The 17,519-nt window shown below is 33.3% G+C and overlaps 1 protein-coding gene across 1 annotated transcript; it reads left to right on the plus strand.

The window, feature by feature from the left end:
* Positions 1-3: 3 nt before the first annotated feature.
* Positions 4-16,885, plus strand: LOC117332968 (graves disease carrier protein-like). Its single transcript, XM_033892062.1, has 8 exons — positions 4-291; positions 868-960; positions 1,463-1,596; positions 2,274-2,340; positions 2,886-3,074; positions 3,507-3,669; positions 4,152-4,223; positions 5,485-16,885. Exons 1-8 carry the CDS (start codon positions 231-233, stop codon positions 5,648-5,650), a joined length of 945 nt encoding a protein of 314 aa, XP_033747953.1. The 5' UTR covers positions 4-230; the 3' UTR covers positions 5,651-16,885.
* Positions 16,886-17,519: the final 634 nt, after the last annotated feature.

Raw genomic sequence — 17,519 nt, forward strand, 5'->3', positions numbered from 1 at the left:
TTGTGAACTTGCTGTCAAAAACGTGAACATGCCTGTCAAACACTTTCAAGGATAATCTTATGCTAAAGTACAGCTAAACACCATAGAACAAAAATAATTAGCATTAACATGGGTAGGGATTTGACATAATTTGTTTCAGTTCCAGTTCCAAGGAAATCCAAAATTTACGAAGAAACCTTCAGATTGGCATTGATCACCAGCATTGACAACTTGCTGGAAACGGTGTAAGCATGTCCGATGCTATACAGTCCCACTCTCTCAATCATTTGACGAAGAAACTTTTTGCTGGAGGTATGTTATATATTTAACAATCGGTCATATAAACTTTCTTGAATTTCCGTGTTTATTCTTGCGTCCATTTTACTAATTGAACTACCATTATGCAAGAGAGCGGGAGGCTTACCATACAGGCATACTGAAAAGTCAAACTTGCACTCAGGATCAATGGGGTCTTCTTACTCCTTGTCTGTCTGATTTATATTGGATATTAAGGCTTGTTTGCAAATGTATCAATGTACTTACTTTAGTCAAATATAGTGTATATGTATAGGACATCAGATTACTTAACAATTTAATGTTTAGCTGAAATAAATTCACACTAGTTGATTATTACAGTTATGATTTATTATGAATTGCAATGGATACAGACTCAAAAGCTTCTGTATCCATATTAATCATAATGATATCATGCAATTCCCATGTGGTAGGCTATTGAACTTTGCATACACAAGTGACCTCAATTGAGAATTCCATAGAATTTAAAAACATTACATGTCTCCAAAACTAAAATGAATCGACTGCAGTCATTATTATGATATTTTAAAGTAAATGTGATTTTAAACCTAGAATATTTCTGTGTTATTTCAGGTGCTGCTGGTTGCTGTGCTAAAACTGTGGTTGCTCCTCTTGACAGAATTAAAATTCTGCTGCAAGCTCATAACCACCATTACAAACATTTAGGTAACAATTCCTTTTGTTTTCTGTTTGTTTATGCTGAAGCAAACAATTACTTTTGTCTGAGTAGAGTAATCAAACTAATTTATATCATCAAATTTTTTATGCATACAAGAATAGGTTAAATCATTTTGTGTTCCTCAGCTACACTATGGTTTCTTTAAACAAGTAGTCTGAGGAGCCTGCTTACAGAATTTGGATAAAGTTCTGAGTTGAAGAGCATTCAAATTCCACACTGACTATTTGATAAATATATCAATGTTAACCTTAATAGGATTAATTAATCAAATAATTAATTATTATTGAAAATTTGTTAACTGTTGCGAAACCCCCAAAATAAGTTTCAATGTTAATGTGCTGACACATGATTATAATTGCATCATTTAATTTGTCTTTCTTGCTCAGACTTTCATGATTATAACTCTAAAGAGAATACAGCTACATTCTTAAATAACTTTAAATTAAAATAGATAGTTTTGTATATGATGAAACAATGTATGTGTTTTAGGTGTGATTTCATCATTACGACAAGTCAAGAACAAAGAAGGTTTTTTCAGCTTGTATAAAGGAAATGGAGTACATATGCTCAGGGTGTTTCCATATGCTGCAATCCAATTCACTTCATTTGATCTCTTCAAGAAGGTAATATATTCAGCAATTAAGTTCTGCTTAAAGCTTCAATATACATATACCCATCATTTGGCAAATTTTCATGATTTACTAGAGTAACTATTTTTTGTTGCTATGTTAATAGATGCATTTTTGTTTGCACTTTTCTTCTGTTTCTACCCAATTCTACATTCATTTATCACTGTTATCCATGACTTGATTACTCAACAGTTGATATTCCAGTTTTTGGCAGTCAATCAGTATGTACAGAGCATATAACGGGCCCTCCCTGATCTGGTGTCTGTAAAATCTACGTTGTACAGATATTAACATCTTATGACATTGTGGAAATAACACTACGGAAATTTAAAGTCTCATACAGCATTCTTTTTTCTCCCCATCTCTCTCAATGGTGATCACCATTGGAAAAAATAATGATAAGAAATTAGATGCTGAAAACATGGGTATTTCCGTTAGGGTTTAATTTCGCGATTTTAATAGGTAAACTATATAGGCAAGGTGGTTATTAATATTTCTATGAATATTTCTTTTTCACCAGTTACATAAATACCATAAACCAAGTACAGATCACAAAATAATTTGTGTCTGGGAAGTTTTCACTGCCAAATGGCCTTCCTGTATCTAGCATAAGTTACCCTCTCGTGTTTTCCACATTTACAGTACATGTTATCTATTTATCTTTGCAACAGGGATTGAGACATCTACATGGCGATGGTCATGTCCATCTAATTAGACTGACATCTGGTTCACTGGCAGGTATGGCAATTTGTATAGGTTATATTGATTGTGATAAGTATGAAGTTATCCTGTTGAATTACACAGATTTTGACAAACAAACGGATGTACAATAAAAGAGTGCAATATCTTACTTTATATCTCTTTATGTGAAACACAAGGTGTGCCCACTGACATTTACAATCAAACCCTCCCTAACACTACCAAGCACTATTTATGTTTGGCACGCTTTGCTTGTGTGCAATATTCCATGAGCCCAAATATGGGGTAATTAAAAACCCTACAAATATTATCAACTGTACCCTACCAGCTAAATTTTTGTCTTGTAAAAATCATTAAATTTTACACTCTTATATAAGCATTACGAAAATACTTCCTCACCATTTTTATTGCTTAATTCACAGAATTTCTGAATCAATTTTAAGTTAATAATATTTTAGTTGAAAAACCCTGTTATACTGATATGTATGTTATGGTTTACCCTCAGATTAGGTAATAGATTGTCTCTAGCCCATTACAAAGAATATTGATACTCGGTATACAGGCCAATTGTACCTCTGTTCCAGGCCTAACGGCAGTACTGTTTACATATCCACTAGACGTTGTGCGGGCCAGACTAGCATTCCAGGTGTCGGGGGAGCATATCTACACTGGTTTGGTGGATGCTTTCCGCTCCATAACGTTCCATGAGGGCGGGGTCCCAGCTCTGTACCGAGGCATGGTACCCACATTACTTGGCATGGTGCCCTATGCTGGTATGTGAAGATGATGATAAATAAAAAACAAACTACAAAAGTGCTTGTATTAGGTTTAAATTAGCGTATAAGATGTCTCACTGCAGTTAATATACATGTATAAAGTACAAAGACCCATACCAACATGACAAATGGTTTTATAGGTAAAAGTAAGTGTATCAGCTGACTATGGCAATGAACACGTTTAAATTGCAAAATTTCATAAAATGTGTGTCATAGCCCAAATCAGTCAGACAAGTTTGAAAAAGAAAAATGTTGCTAGATTTCAAGATAATCAAAATAATTTCCACACAACAAATAATTTAATTGCTGTATATGATTTCTACCTACCTAGTAATACACATTTTTCTGTCAAACAAATTGTTTTCTTTAGTGTCTGGTGAAATGATACCAGATTATTTTGATTGTATGGACTTTTTGGATATGTTTCAGGAATATCTTTCTACAGTTTTGAGACATTAAAGGAATTATGTTTGAAGCATTTTCCTCACCACTTAGCTCGCTCTAACACCAACAATCCAGACACCCTTGTGCTTATCACCTCAGCCAAAATATTATGTGGTGGGTTTGCTGGAGCAATGGGACAAACGTTGGCGTAAGTACAACGCACAATTTAAAAAAGAAAGTTTAATTGAATGAAATAAAGTTGTGATAAAATTTCGTGTCATAAACAAATCTTTCTAGCAGATGTCACAAATTGTTAAAATACTTACCTCATAAATAAAAAAAAATAAAAAAATATTAGAGAAGATTTAATTCTACTTACAGTGAACCTGTCAAATCTGAACCTCTGAAATCTTGTGTGATCCAACATAATGAAATAACCTATCATGACATACTTGTTATAAGCAGTTTTTTTCTGAATTTTTTGACAGAGAAGGAATAAAAATATCTACATTCATCATTTGTGTTTCTATGTCATAAAGACAATGTATTGAATTTAAGAATGTTGGGATTCACATTCTACTTGAAATCCCAACTCCACTGTAACACATAAAACTGTTGTATATCTACATAACCTTTAAAAGGTGGTTTATAAATGTTTAATTCAATACTTCACACATTTGATTTGTATAGGTACCCTCTTGATGTGGTTAGGAGGAGAGTCCAATTGTCAAAAATGCTCCCAGAGTCCCACAAATACAGGAGGTAAACTATTTGTTAAATAAAAAAAATATCAACAAAAAACAAAACAAAAAAGTAGATTCATTGGAACCATGAAGGGGTTGTATTTCGTTGTTTATATTTGATTAGGAAGAAATGCATTTTCATAACAAGTTTAAAGATCTTAATCTTTTCATGTTTCTTTGTTTGGTAGTTTTAGTGTCATTTTCAGAATTATTTCCCTTTGTATGTAAACAGAATGGTAATAACAGATTGGTATTATATATTGTACAGTACTTTAGGAAATTCAACAGATTGGTAATTGTTGTACAGTACTTTTGGTAATTGTTGTACAGTACTTTAGGTAATTCAATAGATTGGTAATTATTGTACAGTACTTTAGGTAATTGTTGTACAGTACTTTAGGTAATTCAATAGATTGGTAATTATTGTACACTACTTTAGGTAATTCAACAGATTGGTAATTATTGTACAGTACTTTAGGAAATTCAATAGATTGGTAATTATTGTACAGTACTTTAGGTAATTATTGTACAGTACTTTAGGTAATTGTTGTACAGTACTTTTGGTAATTCAACACATTGGTTATTATTGTACAACAGTACTTTTTTTTTGTCTTTGTGCAAAGGTTACAGTAATTCCTACTTTTAGTAGGTCTATTACAAGAATGAGTGTGGGGGGATGTTTTGAATCACTCCAGCACTGGTGTTGCCATGTTGACATTGTGTAATTATATTTCTTCCACAATAGGTCGGTGTTATTCAACTACCAAGGCATGAAATAATCATAACTTGAATAACATTCATTTTATACAACAGGTGGACTCATTTCTAAATGCGTTTTGATTGGTTGACACACTGACCTTTGACATGGCCTATTTTTTAAGCCACATGGTTCAATGCGTTTGGATTGACTTGAAGGCAGCCTCATGGGGCCCCGTAAATAATAAGGAACAAGAAGTAGTTTGCAGTTGTTTTGTCATATTTTAAAAATATGTATAGATTTCTATCAACTAACCTGGTATTACTTCAGAAATATTAAACTTGCTTATTATTTGTTATGATTCACAATGAATTGTAATATTTCCATACATTTCTGAAATTGTCAGTTTTTGCAAATTAATTAGTGACATTTCACTTTAGGTCATATCATTACTGTTACACCCCCCGCTGACATCCTCAGAATTATAGCTTTTCTATTCATATTCACAGAATCACAGTCTTAGTGTCGTTGAAAGCTTGGTATTAGAGTAATATAAAGAATGAGTTTGTATTTGTGTTGACAGGAGGTGGTACCAGATACTCTTTATGGTGTACAAAGAAGATGGTGTATTTCGTGGACTGTACAGAGGAATGAGCATAAACTATATGAGAGGTGTGCCCATGTATGCTGTGTCATTCTCAATGAACGAGACATTGAAGGAGTTGTTGGGCCTGGACACAAGTTCCTGACGAGAACAGTATTATATATTTGTATGTGCTGTTAAGGATGTCGACCTGTTCTAGTCATATATCTTAGACTAAGACAAATGTGAAATTTTTATCTTCTGAAATTTTTAGCAAAATTTTTTAGTACAAATTTTTGATTGACTTTAAAAGTGTATATTGTGGTCCACATAGCTGTTGACAATCTTTGCAAAGGTGTGAATTGTGCATTGTGTAGTGTACCAAACTGCAGTTTTGCCATTATTTTTTGATAATATATATTTTATGATGTATTATATAATACATTTTCTCCGAGACAGCATTCAGGCAAAAACTTATTCTGACAGCAGCTACAAGCAGACATATTTACTCTTTTGTATATGAACTGGTCAGAACATTCCTTAAACAGAACCTAGTTTCTCCACCATTCCTTAATTTAAGTTTTTCCATAAGAAAGAACATTTCTGAGTTAAGAATATTTCTTGTCTTTCATTAGAAAGAAAATTTCTGAAGTTAAGATTATTTCTTGTCTTTCATTAGAAAGAAAATTTCTGAAGTTAAGATTATTTCTTTATCTTCCGTAAGAAGGAAAATTTCTGAAGTTTGAAATATTTCTTTATCGGCAGCAATGCTTTTTCCATTAGAACAACTTAAAATAAGGAACATTCCTGAGAATAGGGCCTGGATGTATCATTTATTGAGTTGAGTTATCACTGTGCTTACATAAAAATTCTAGAATCTGTCACATGACCAATATGACACAAATAGTGTGTCGTGTTTCATTGAAGTATGTCCAATTGCTACTGAAACTTGAAAATATTGGGTCAGAGATTTGATTAGAAATCAGTCAAGCAAATTTAAAGTCAGGAATCATAAATCCATTGTCTTCAGTCACAATAGTTATCCAGGTTAGAAACATAATGAGTGTGACTGAAGACTTTGGATTTATGATTCCTGACATATATATTACAATATGGCTTCATGTATATATAGAGAGAGAGGGATTTGACCAGTTCTTGTTTAATAATTTTGTTTGGAAAGTGTTCTTTATTTTCCTGTATACTTGATTTAACAAAGGTAACCTCACTTTGGATTTAGTCATATATACTTAAAATCATTCTACCTTCGTAGTACCACTATAACCATGACAACTGCTAGAAACATATATCCGGAAATATGATGTTGTGTATCGGAACTATACAAATGTTCTTATACAAAAGATACGAGTGATGATTGGATTGTATAGAATTGAGAAAGGCAGTTTTGGTAAAGACTGCCTAATTGATACTGTTACTTATCCAAGAGATTCATTAGATGTAATACACAGTATTTCATATGGCCAGTGATGGAACTAAGCATGGACAAGTAAATGGGAAGACTAAAGTGAAATTCAGGATGATTTTTCCCTTGTAATATGGTCCATATTATCAATTGATTTACATGGTGATGTGGGTGCTATTATAGTATTCAGTACCAATAGTTAACAATTCAATTTTTATTGAAAGCTTCTTTTTCTCTTTAATTTGTCTAAATTACTAACCATGTTTCTACATTTCCCGCCAGAGCTTCATAAAGATTATTTCTTTTCATATTCTATACCTTCAGTAGGTACTAAGATGTTGGTTTGGAGAGTATGTACTTTATTTACTTTGCATATTCCCTATATAGAGCAGATATGGCATGTTATTTTAAAGCCATACTAACCTGGAAAAGTGTAGTTCCTTTAAAATGGCTGCTTCTTTATTTTTGTTTTATTTTTTATTCTTCTCTTATATATCTAGAAAATTTTAAATGTGTACTATTAACTATGACAAAGAAAAATGTTACATGAACACAATGACCAATTAATATGTATAGGTATTTCAGATTCAAAAATTGATTTTAATACCAAATTCATTGTGACGAGTGTAATGTGAACATTTTAGTTGTAACCTTATTTTAGCAATTTGTGTACTAAATTTGTTTGGTTATGTAGGCCTAACATTGGTTATCTAGGCCCAATTTTGGTTATCTAGGGACAACTTTGGTTATCTAGGCCCAACTTTGGTTATCTAGGGACAACATTGGTTATCTAGGCCCAACTTTGGTTATCTAGGCCCAACTTTGGTTATCTAGGCCCAACTTTGGTTATCTAGGGCCCAACTTTGGTTATCTAGGCCCAACTTTGGTTATCTAGGCCCCACTTTGGTTATCTAGGCCCCACTTTGGTTATCTAGGCTCAACTTTGGTTATGTAGGCCCCACTTTGGTTATCTAGGGACAACTTTGGTTATCTAGGCCCAATTTTGGTTATCTAGGGACAACTTTGGTTATGTAGGCCCAACATTGGTTATCTAGGCCCAACTTTGGTTATCTAGGCCAAACTTTGGTTATCTAGGGACAACTTTGGTTATCTAGGCCCAACTTGGTTATCTAGGGACAACTTTGGTTATCTAGGGACAACTTTGGTTATCTAGGGACAACATTGGTTATCTAGGCCCAATTTTGGTTATCTAGGCCCAACTTTGGTTATCTAGGCCCAACTTTGGTTATGTAGGCCCCACTTTGGTTATCTAGGGACAACTTTGGTTATCTAGGCCCAATTTTGGTTATCTAGGGACAACTTTGGTTATCTAGGGACAACTTTGGTTATGTAGGCCCAACATTGGTTATCTAGGCCCAACTTTGGTTATCTAGGCCAAACTTTGGTTATCTAGGGACAACTTTGGTTATCTAGGCCCAACTTTGGTTATCTAGGGACAACTTTGGTTATCTAGGCCCAATTTTGGTTATCTAGGGACAACTTTGGTTATCTAGGGACAACTTTGGTTATCTAGGGACAACATTGGTTATCTAGGCCCAATTTTGGTTATCTAGGGACAACTTTGGTTATCTAGGGACAACTTTGGTTATGTAGGCCCCACTTTGGTTATCTAGGCCCCACTTTGGTTATCTAGGGACAACTTTGGTTATCTAGGCCCAACTTTGGTTATCTAGGGACAACATTGGTTATCTAGGCCCAACTTTGGTTATCTAGGCCCAACTTTGGTTATCTAGGCCCAACTTTGGTTATGTAGGCCCAACATTGGTTATCTAGGCCCAACTTTGGTTATCTAGGCCCAACTTTGGTTATCTAGGCCCAACTTTGGTTATCTAGGCCCAACTTTGGTTATCTAGGCCCAACTTTGGTTATCTAGGCCCAACTTTGGTTATCTAGGCCCAACTTTGGTTATGTAGGCCCAACTTTGGTTATCTAGGGACAACTTTGGTTATCTAGGCCCAACTTTGGTTATGTAGGCCCCACTTTGGTTATCTAGGGACAACTTTGGTTATCTAGGCCCAATTTTGGTTATCTAGGGACAACTTTGGTTATCTAGGGACAACTTTGGTTATGTAGGCCCAACATTGGTTATCTAGGCCCAACTTTGGTTATCTAGGCCCAACTTTGGTTATCTAGGCCCAATTTCGGTTATCTAGGGACAACTTTGGTTATCTAGGCCCAATTTTGGTTATCTAGGCCCAACTTTGGTTATCTAGGCCCAACTTTGGTTATCTAGGCCCAACTTTGGTTATCTAGGGACAACTTTGGTTATCTAGGCCCAACTTTGGTTATCTAGGGACAACTTTGGTTATCTAGGGACAACATTGGTTATCTAGGCCCAACTTTGGTTATCTAGGCCCAACTTTGGTTATCTAGGCCCCACTTTGGTTATCTAGGCCCAACTTTGGTTATCTAGGGACAACTTTGGTTATCTAGGCCCAACTTTGGTTATCTAGGAACAACTTTGTAACAACTTTGTATTATCTAGGAACAACTTTGGTTATCTGGGCCCAACTTTGGTTGAAAGGTTAACACATAACCAGTGGTTGATGAAATCTGTAAGTGTTTATTTAAGAAAATGGAGAGCTTTTGTTGAAACCTATAGGACTGCTGTATTTTAAGAATTGTTTTAATGGTTGGGTGGCAGAGTGGTAACACACTTACTTTTCACCTTGACCGGAATTTGATTCCCTGACTTTAAAAGGGGATCGGATCACCTTTCAGACCAGACCCCCAGGTTCTTCGATCTGTTTCCTCCCACAATAAGAACCCCTGCTCATTTCCATCCGGGCCAATAAGCACGATTAATACATGTTGATAGAATTGTTTTGTTGTAAAATGAATTAAGTTTTGTTAACATTATTGAAGTGATTATGAATGTACAGGTAATTTTTAATAAGTTTTCTATAATACTAATTTTTAATAAGTTTTCTATAATACTAATATATTGTTATTTATATATGGAATGTAAAAACATTCCTGTCCTAATATATTTAATAGTTTATCAATTATTTTGATTGGTGTGTGTTATTTTAGGTGCGTTATTGTGAATGCAGTGTTTGTTTTATTATTCTATATATACTTGTGTATCACAGAGTGAGTTTGTATGTTAAGCCTGGCAATGATTAGTGATTGAATCAATTCACAGGGCCAGTAACAGTAAAGTTATATACCGGTACGCCTATTAGTATTGTCTCCATGGTAACTTACATTAAAAAATGATTGGGTAAACATCCAGCTCTAATAAATGAATTTTGAGATATTCTTGACCCTTTTATGAACCCGTCAAAAATGAAGGGAGCATTATGGTATGGCATTGTCTATCTGTCTGGCTTAAATCTATCTTTGTCAAGCAATATCCTCCTATAGTTTTCAACCAATATCTTTGAAACTTAGAATGCATTAGAGTCATGATATAAAGTTATATTTCCCCAAAGAAATTCTGATTCAACTATGTTTCCAAGTATTATTGCAGTCGATTTCTGATGTTGAAGACTTGAGTACTTGTTTTCCTAAAGCTTAGAATTAGATATTGACTTAATTAGTAGGAAAGTGAAACGTGAAATTCATAGCATGCCAGATAGCCACTCTTAAGGTGATGCAAATTATATTTGAATACAAGATAGTATATAACAATATGTGGCATTTGACGGGGGTATATTGTTCACCGCATTAACAATATGTGGCATTCGACAGGCGTATATTGTTCACCGCATTAACAATATGTGGCATTCGACGGGGGTATATTGTTCACCGCATTAACAATATGTGGCATTCGACAGGCGTATATTGTTCACCGCATTAACAATATGTGGCATTCGACGGGCGTATATTGTTCCCCTCCCGCAGTGCTCTTATTGATAAATTGGTTGAAATCCCTACTATATTTAAAATTTTGTCAATTTCTGTTATCATCCAACTGAAATCATACTTAGACTATGGTTATGAGACAGATTTATTCAGATTTGGTCTCGGGTAAGTTAAATAAGATATAGATAGTGAAAACAAAAAACAGTATCAGGTATCAGATAGACCTGATCGATGAGTGGTTAAGGTGTCCCGACACTTTATCGCAGCCCTCCACCTCTCGGTTGCAAGTTTGAAACCCATGACGGGCAGTTACCTGGTACTGACCATAGGTCCATGGTCCAGGTAATCCTGCTTTCCTCCACCTCCAAAACCTGGCACATCCTTAAATGACCCTGGCTGTTAGTAGGACGTTAAACAAAATAAACCAAACCAAACCTATCAAGTCGTTAAATTGTTAATACCTGTACAATTTCAGTTCACTGGTTTACTGATTATTACCTTAATTAACAATAAAGAGACAACCAATTTCTCCTATCCTTCTTCATCTAAAACAAACCTGTATAATCTCTTTTTCACTTTTTCATTTATCTGACCCAATCATTTTGATTGATTGTAACAGAAAAAGAAAATGAGGGGCACAGATTAGCAGCTTGGTTTCCAGATGGAAACAAATTGTCCATTACTACAGAAGCCATGCCTGGCTGCAACTACAGTTATCTTTTATATATAATGTTTTGCAGTGTTTCACATTAAGGGTTAGGTGTTTACCTGGGTACATGTATATATTTGAATGTTATGAAATTTTGTACACAAAAAATGAGGCACGTAGAGTAACTGCATGGTATCATGCTTTTTATTTGAGAGAATAGTTAAACAACACTTCCTGCCTATTAAGTTGGCACACTTTCATGTGTATGTTCCTGTGTCACGAAAAAATAAGATTTTTTTTTCTGTCCAAAATGGTTTGTTTGGTTAATTATGTAGACTATGTATATTTATGATTTGATATGACTCATGTGAAAGGTACACAGGGTTTCACTAACTGATAACACTCAGTCATGTCTTGTTAATGATTTCAAATTAAACTCTTAACACCATAGTAATAAGTAATTTATTGAAATCAGGGTAAAAGATTTTTAAAAGTTGCTATAGCTGTCACTTTTTTGATTAACCATCAAATTTCTTTGAAAAAAATAGGATTGTTTGGATTGTAAAACTATAGTTGGACAGTTGTCTACAAAAAGGGGAGTGGCAGATAACATTCTACAAAAAGGGAAGTGGCAGATAACATTCATACATGTCCATAAAAATATGTCATAATAATATCCAAGTGTTTTCTTAATTCCTAGTTGTGTTTATTGACAAAGTCTTATTGTCAACTTTCCTAATTTGCTTCTAAAGTTTGTGCAGGTGTAAGACAGCAAATAGGGTTTTAGACATAAAACTATACAGCTGACATGATGTGTATACCAGTTTCATATGGCGTAACATGGAAATTATGGATGGATTCCCAATGATTTAATTACTTTGTCATGATTGTCTTTTTATTAGATGTATTATGACTTAAAAATAGATTAACTGTGTAAGAAGTATATACATAGCACTGTATTATTATGAAATGCTTAAATTTTTCCTGACATTTGGTTGTAAGTTGGCCATGAAAATTATGCATGTCTACCATAGTGAAATAAAATTCACCTGCACAGCAAATACATAGGTAAAGTAAGGTATTTTACATGCAGAAAGCAAATTAGGTAATAACCTGTCTGTATAGAAATAAAAACACGGTGACAAGTGACAGTGGTATGATACAAATGATAGTTTTATGTTAATTTTAAACTCACGTTTTGTTGAGCTTATGTTGAGAACAATATTTCATTATTCTTAAATTTTCTTTTTCTTTTTTTTTATCTTATTGCATTTAAAAATGGAATACAATCATAATTTTCCAAACTTCTGTTGCTACAGACTTGATGCTTTTATAAAACAAATTGGCTGTAATGTACTTATTTTCAGTTTACTGGTAAAGGTTTTATGTAAGCTTATATACAAATAATTGAAATATTGAGCAAGTTACTGACCATGAATTGACCTGATTGAAATACCTCCTTATATGCCATATTTGTGTGATATTATTCACGACTGCCAATAATAATGCATTTCAAGGTCAAAATAAAATTAGTGTTTATACATATTATAAAGTCAAATCCAATGCTCCTTTTTTGTGCTTTAAACACTCGCGAGTAATATATGTGATACAAATGAGCTAATTATGTCCCTCTGAAACATGCATTTTTCGTAGGTTTTGTTAATACTTACAAACAGCTTAACAAATTACATATCAACAGCAAGTCCCACGGTTTGACATAATACATACTAAACGTTCATCATGTTACTTCTGTTAATTACACCATAGGAGGAATTTATAGCCTTGTAGAATATCACTGCTTTGACTGGATTTGCTGTTTAGATGCCCCTTAAGAAGTAAATGAATTACCTGTGATGTAATATGCATCATCTGCAGGCATATTAATGTAATTGGTATTTGATATTTTGTCCCAATTTAATCTCCTTGAGTAAGTCTCTTGATAGTTTCTGTACAGACTGCTACAGTTTAGGTCCAATTGTTGTTAAACTTGTAGATACTAGAGTAGTTTAATTGATGCAGGATGAAGTGTAAGTTTTTTTTTCTGTCTAAATTTTAGACTGCACTAAAATTATAGCACAGTGTCTTTCTCTTTTGTATACTTCAAGAAATGAATGTTGAATTAGCAGTTTAGTGTAGTTCCCCTTGACAGTATTTGAAGAAGAAAAAAACTAGTTTGCACTGTTGTCTCTCTTACAATTTAAGTATTAACACTGTTTGTCAGTGTAAATGACTTACTTACTTTTACAAGTTGGATTCAAAATTATATATCTGAACCTTTTCTCATTGCCTTAGTAATACTTGTTCATTTGTCTAAAAAGATTTTCTGTACATTATCAGACACAAAAACCTTTCAAATCCAACAACATTTATTGGCAAATTCACGTCATTTATTTATTTGTTTTTACTTAGATATGTTTATTTTTTCTACAAGAGTTTTATTTCTTTACAGTCATCTACAGGAAGTAAAGATAATCATGTACCAGAAATAGAACTCAGGGTAATTGTGGTGTATTGGGTTATGTACCAGTGTAGTTAGTATAGCTACTCAGTATACTGAAATTGTGGTGTATTGGGTTATGTACCAGTGAAGTTAGTATAGCTACTCAGTATACTGAAATTGTGGGGTATTGGGTTATGTACCAGTGTAGTTAGGTCCTCAGTTTACTGAAATGTCATACTCTGATCTTTTATTATAGCACAATGGCTGTAGAGTTAACATGATATGCATAATAAAAAGAAAGGACTTATTTTACTATTTCTTGGAATTTCCATTGTGAAGATTTCAATTACCCGGGGTATTTAGTATGATATATAAGGTATATATATATATTACATTCAACTTTTCAAGCTGAAAGATGTGTATAATAGACTTCCTCCAGACAAAAATTTATACCTTTTAACTTGTCTTTTTCAGCTTTAAGTTTATTTTAAAAACTTTTTCTCTTGGGCAAATTTTATTTTTAATATTATGAAGAAAACTTTAGTTTATAATTTTATAATTGATAATTATTTTGTTTTTAATTCAGGGTAAAAATTGTGAGTCCTGCTCCAAAACAAGGACATTGACACTCAGACACAAAAAAAACATTATGGACATCAATGATTTTTGAAATACATGTTGATATGACTGAAAGTTTACTGATATGTTTTCTGAAAGAAATAAACAAAAGATGTGTTTAATATAAAAAAAAATGTCTTCAGAACTGAAAACATCATTTCAGTATAAAATGAAATTACTTACCATTGTAGTGTTCCTGGGTATAATTTATATTCATGTTGATGTTCACACAAGGAATCATGAAAAGTGCCACGTCAATAAGTTCAAAAACTATCTATACATCATATTTGTTATATTACAATTTTTTTTAGTTGTTTTAAGTTTTTTAAATGTCCCTACCCACACAGGTTGAGGTTCAGCCCTTGAAGAGTGTCCCTGATGACAAATTTGCTTTAATTAATATGCTTTTAACAATCAAGCCCAAGTTAACGACATGGGCCCAATTGACCCCTTAAGCTTGTTTCTCTGCTTATAATTGTTTGAAGGCTGTGAGTAATTAAGAAGAACCGGTTATTGTTTTTATACATCACTGTATTTAATTGTGTAGGAGAACTATGTATGTTTTATAAATTTCTGTGTAAGATATGAAGATGTTTTACTTGTTTAAGTTATTAAATTGTCAGTTATTTGATAATTCACATGAAAAGAAAACTTGAATTACTGCCACATTTAATGAAATAGATTAAAACTAGATTTTGATTTTTACCCAGTACTACATGCTTGATACTGTATTAAATTAGGGTCTGATTTTAATTACACTGATCATAAATCTTCAAGATCATTGAAATTTTTTATAAATGAATTTGTCAAACAATGTCATGTCTTCTGTTTTCATGTAAATTGGAGATAAGTATGTGTATGTATGTGTTGTCCCACTTCAATCACTATTACAAATATATGGAAGTTTACCTGTTACATTCAAGAGTCTGTTTTGCTGAAAAACTTAATCGAATGCCAGTAGTTATTTAAAACATGTGGCAATATACATGTATGATTAACTGGTAGTATTGTTTTCAGATGTGTATGCCGGGACATCCTTTTATCTTTAATCATTAAAAATTCACATACAGACATGTATTCAAGAAGTATCAGAAATATCACTATGTTATCTGATAATTTCAAAGTCGGGTCACAACAACAAAACCTACTCTCAGTATTGGTGTGTCAGAACTCCACTTCAGGCCCATAGGACTCTTGTTTACAAATGTTTTCTATTCTCGAAAATAGTAAAAAGTTAAACTCCTCTTTTGATACATTTCTAATATCCTGTGATTGACTGCCAGTGGACTGTGTAACTTTATACTGCTAATGTAAAGTTGTCATTTGTATGTCTAACTTTATCCCATGGCTTGATGGTAACAATGGCTTGATGGTAACCATGGCGCTTGATGGTAACCATGGCTTGATGGTTACCATGGCTTGATGGTAACCATGACTTGATGGTTACCATGACTTGATGGTTACCATGACTTGATGGTTACCATGGCTTGATGGTTACCATGACTTGATGGTTACCATGGCTTGATGGTAACCATACAGTTGATCACATGTATCTGTCACAATTTGTGTTTTTCAATTGTTGGCTGCTATATACATTTTACATAAATATAACGGGAAACCCTTTAGGAAATAAGAAGTGACCGACGTATGTAGCTGATTCTAAATACCTCTTGTTCAATGCACACCAGAATGTTTTCTGAAATATTGAGGTTACTTTTCAAAATCTCATCAGCATAATTATTTTATGATGATTTTTATATGACTAAAGTATATTAAGAAGGTAACAACATTTTTTTTTCAAGAAAAAAAATTTAAACTGTAACTTATCTTTATGTTTTAAGATTTCTAGTGTTGTTTTTTAAAATATGTATTTGTTATATATTTGAAATGACAATTTAATGCATCTTGATTAACAGTTTCCATTCTTTTCAAAATGAGAAATATGACAGACTTGTTGGATTTAGACACAGGAATGAGTAAAATGAAAAGATTTACGGTATTAAGTGATTAGAAGGATCCAAAGTATAGTTTTGCATGTGAATTTTATACGATGATAATGCAGCTTGAAGGTCCTAAATAAACTTTGGAGAGCTTTTATTTAGATGAAGATTATAGAGACAAGTGCTTTGTCATAAAATAGCGAAGCTTTCAATTCAATTCATTTTATTGACTTTAAGCTTTACAGCTCATCAGTACATGTAACATATATACAATACAATAAATCTGATCCTGATAATACAATGTACTAGTATGTTGAAATTTTAGTCTAAAAAACCTGACTTTTACATTTTATTCCTCTCATACAAACTATCCTCTCTAATGGTAACTATCCAGTCATATCACTTCTTATGTGGATGTAAAACTTTTGGATTTTGTATTGGTGTAATTTCTACAAAAAACAATGTAATTAACTGTTCTACAATAAACATGTCTTTGCCATTTTAAATATGTTTGTTGGATGCTGATTTGTATTGATGAATTTTACATAATACAAACATTCTGTATGTCTCCTCTGTCAGACATACCATCAACAGCCTCTAATAAAGTGTTTGGAGATTAGGGGGGGGGGGGGGGGGGGGGGCGGCATCAACAGCCTCTAATAAAGTGTTTGGAGACTAGGGGGGGGGGGGGGGGGGTGAAACATTATTTATATCACTCAGAACAATGACAGACATGCTAATAGATTTGATAAAGATCAAAACATAGGATTTCCATCCAGGAAATGATCATAGATATGATATCAGTCTGATGGTGATATTTATGTTTTCCTTTTTGACCGACCCTGAATATTTTGTGCAAATTAAAGACTTCGGCATACTTTCAAGGTCACATGGGTCAACTATTTTAAAATATTCAAACAAAACAAGAGACTGAAATTGATGATATTGGGCCAGAAGCATGTTGAGATGAAGGCTGTCATTTTTCACATTAATGATTTTTTTGGACCTACTTCCAACCTCATTAGTTTCTTTTGAAAGTTTAAAAAAGTTTAGGGTAGTATAGCACACGTTACTTGGAGTGATGATAGTGTGCTTATTTAGGATGGATATTAATGACGTAAATTGAGTTTGAAAGTCATG

Source organism: Pecten maximus, chromosome 1 (genome assembly GCF_902652985.1).
Source record: "Pecten maximus chromosome 1, xPecMax1.1, whole genome shotgun sequence".
In the NCBI taxonomy this organism is placed as follows: Eukaryota; Metazoa; Mollusca; class Bivalvia; order Pectinida; family Pectinidae; genus Pecten; species Pecten maximus.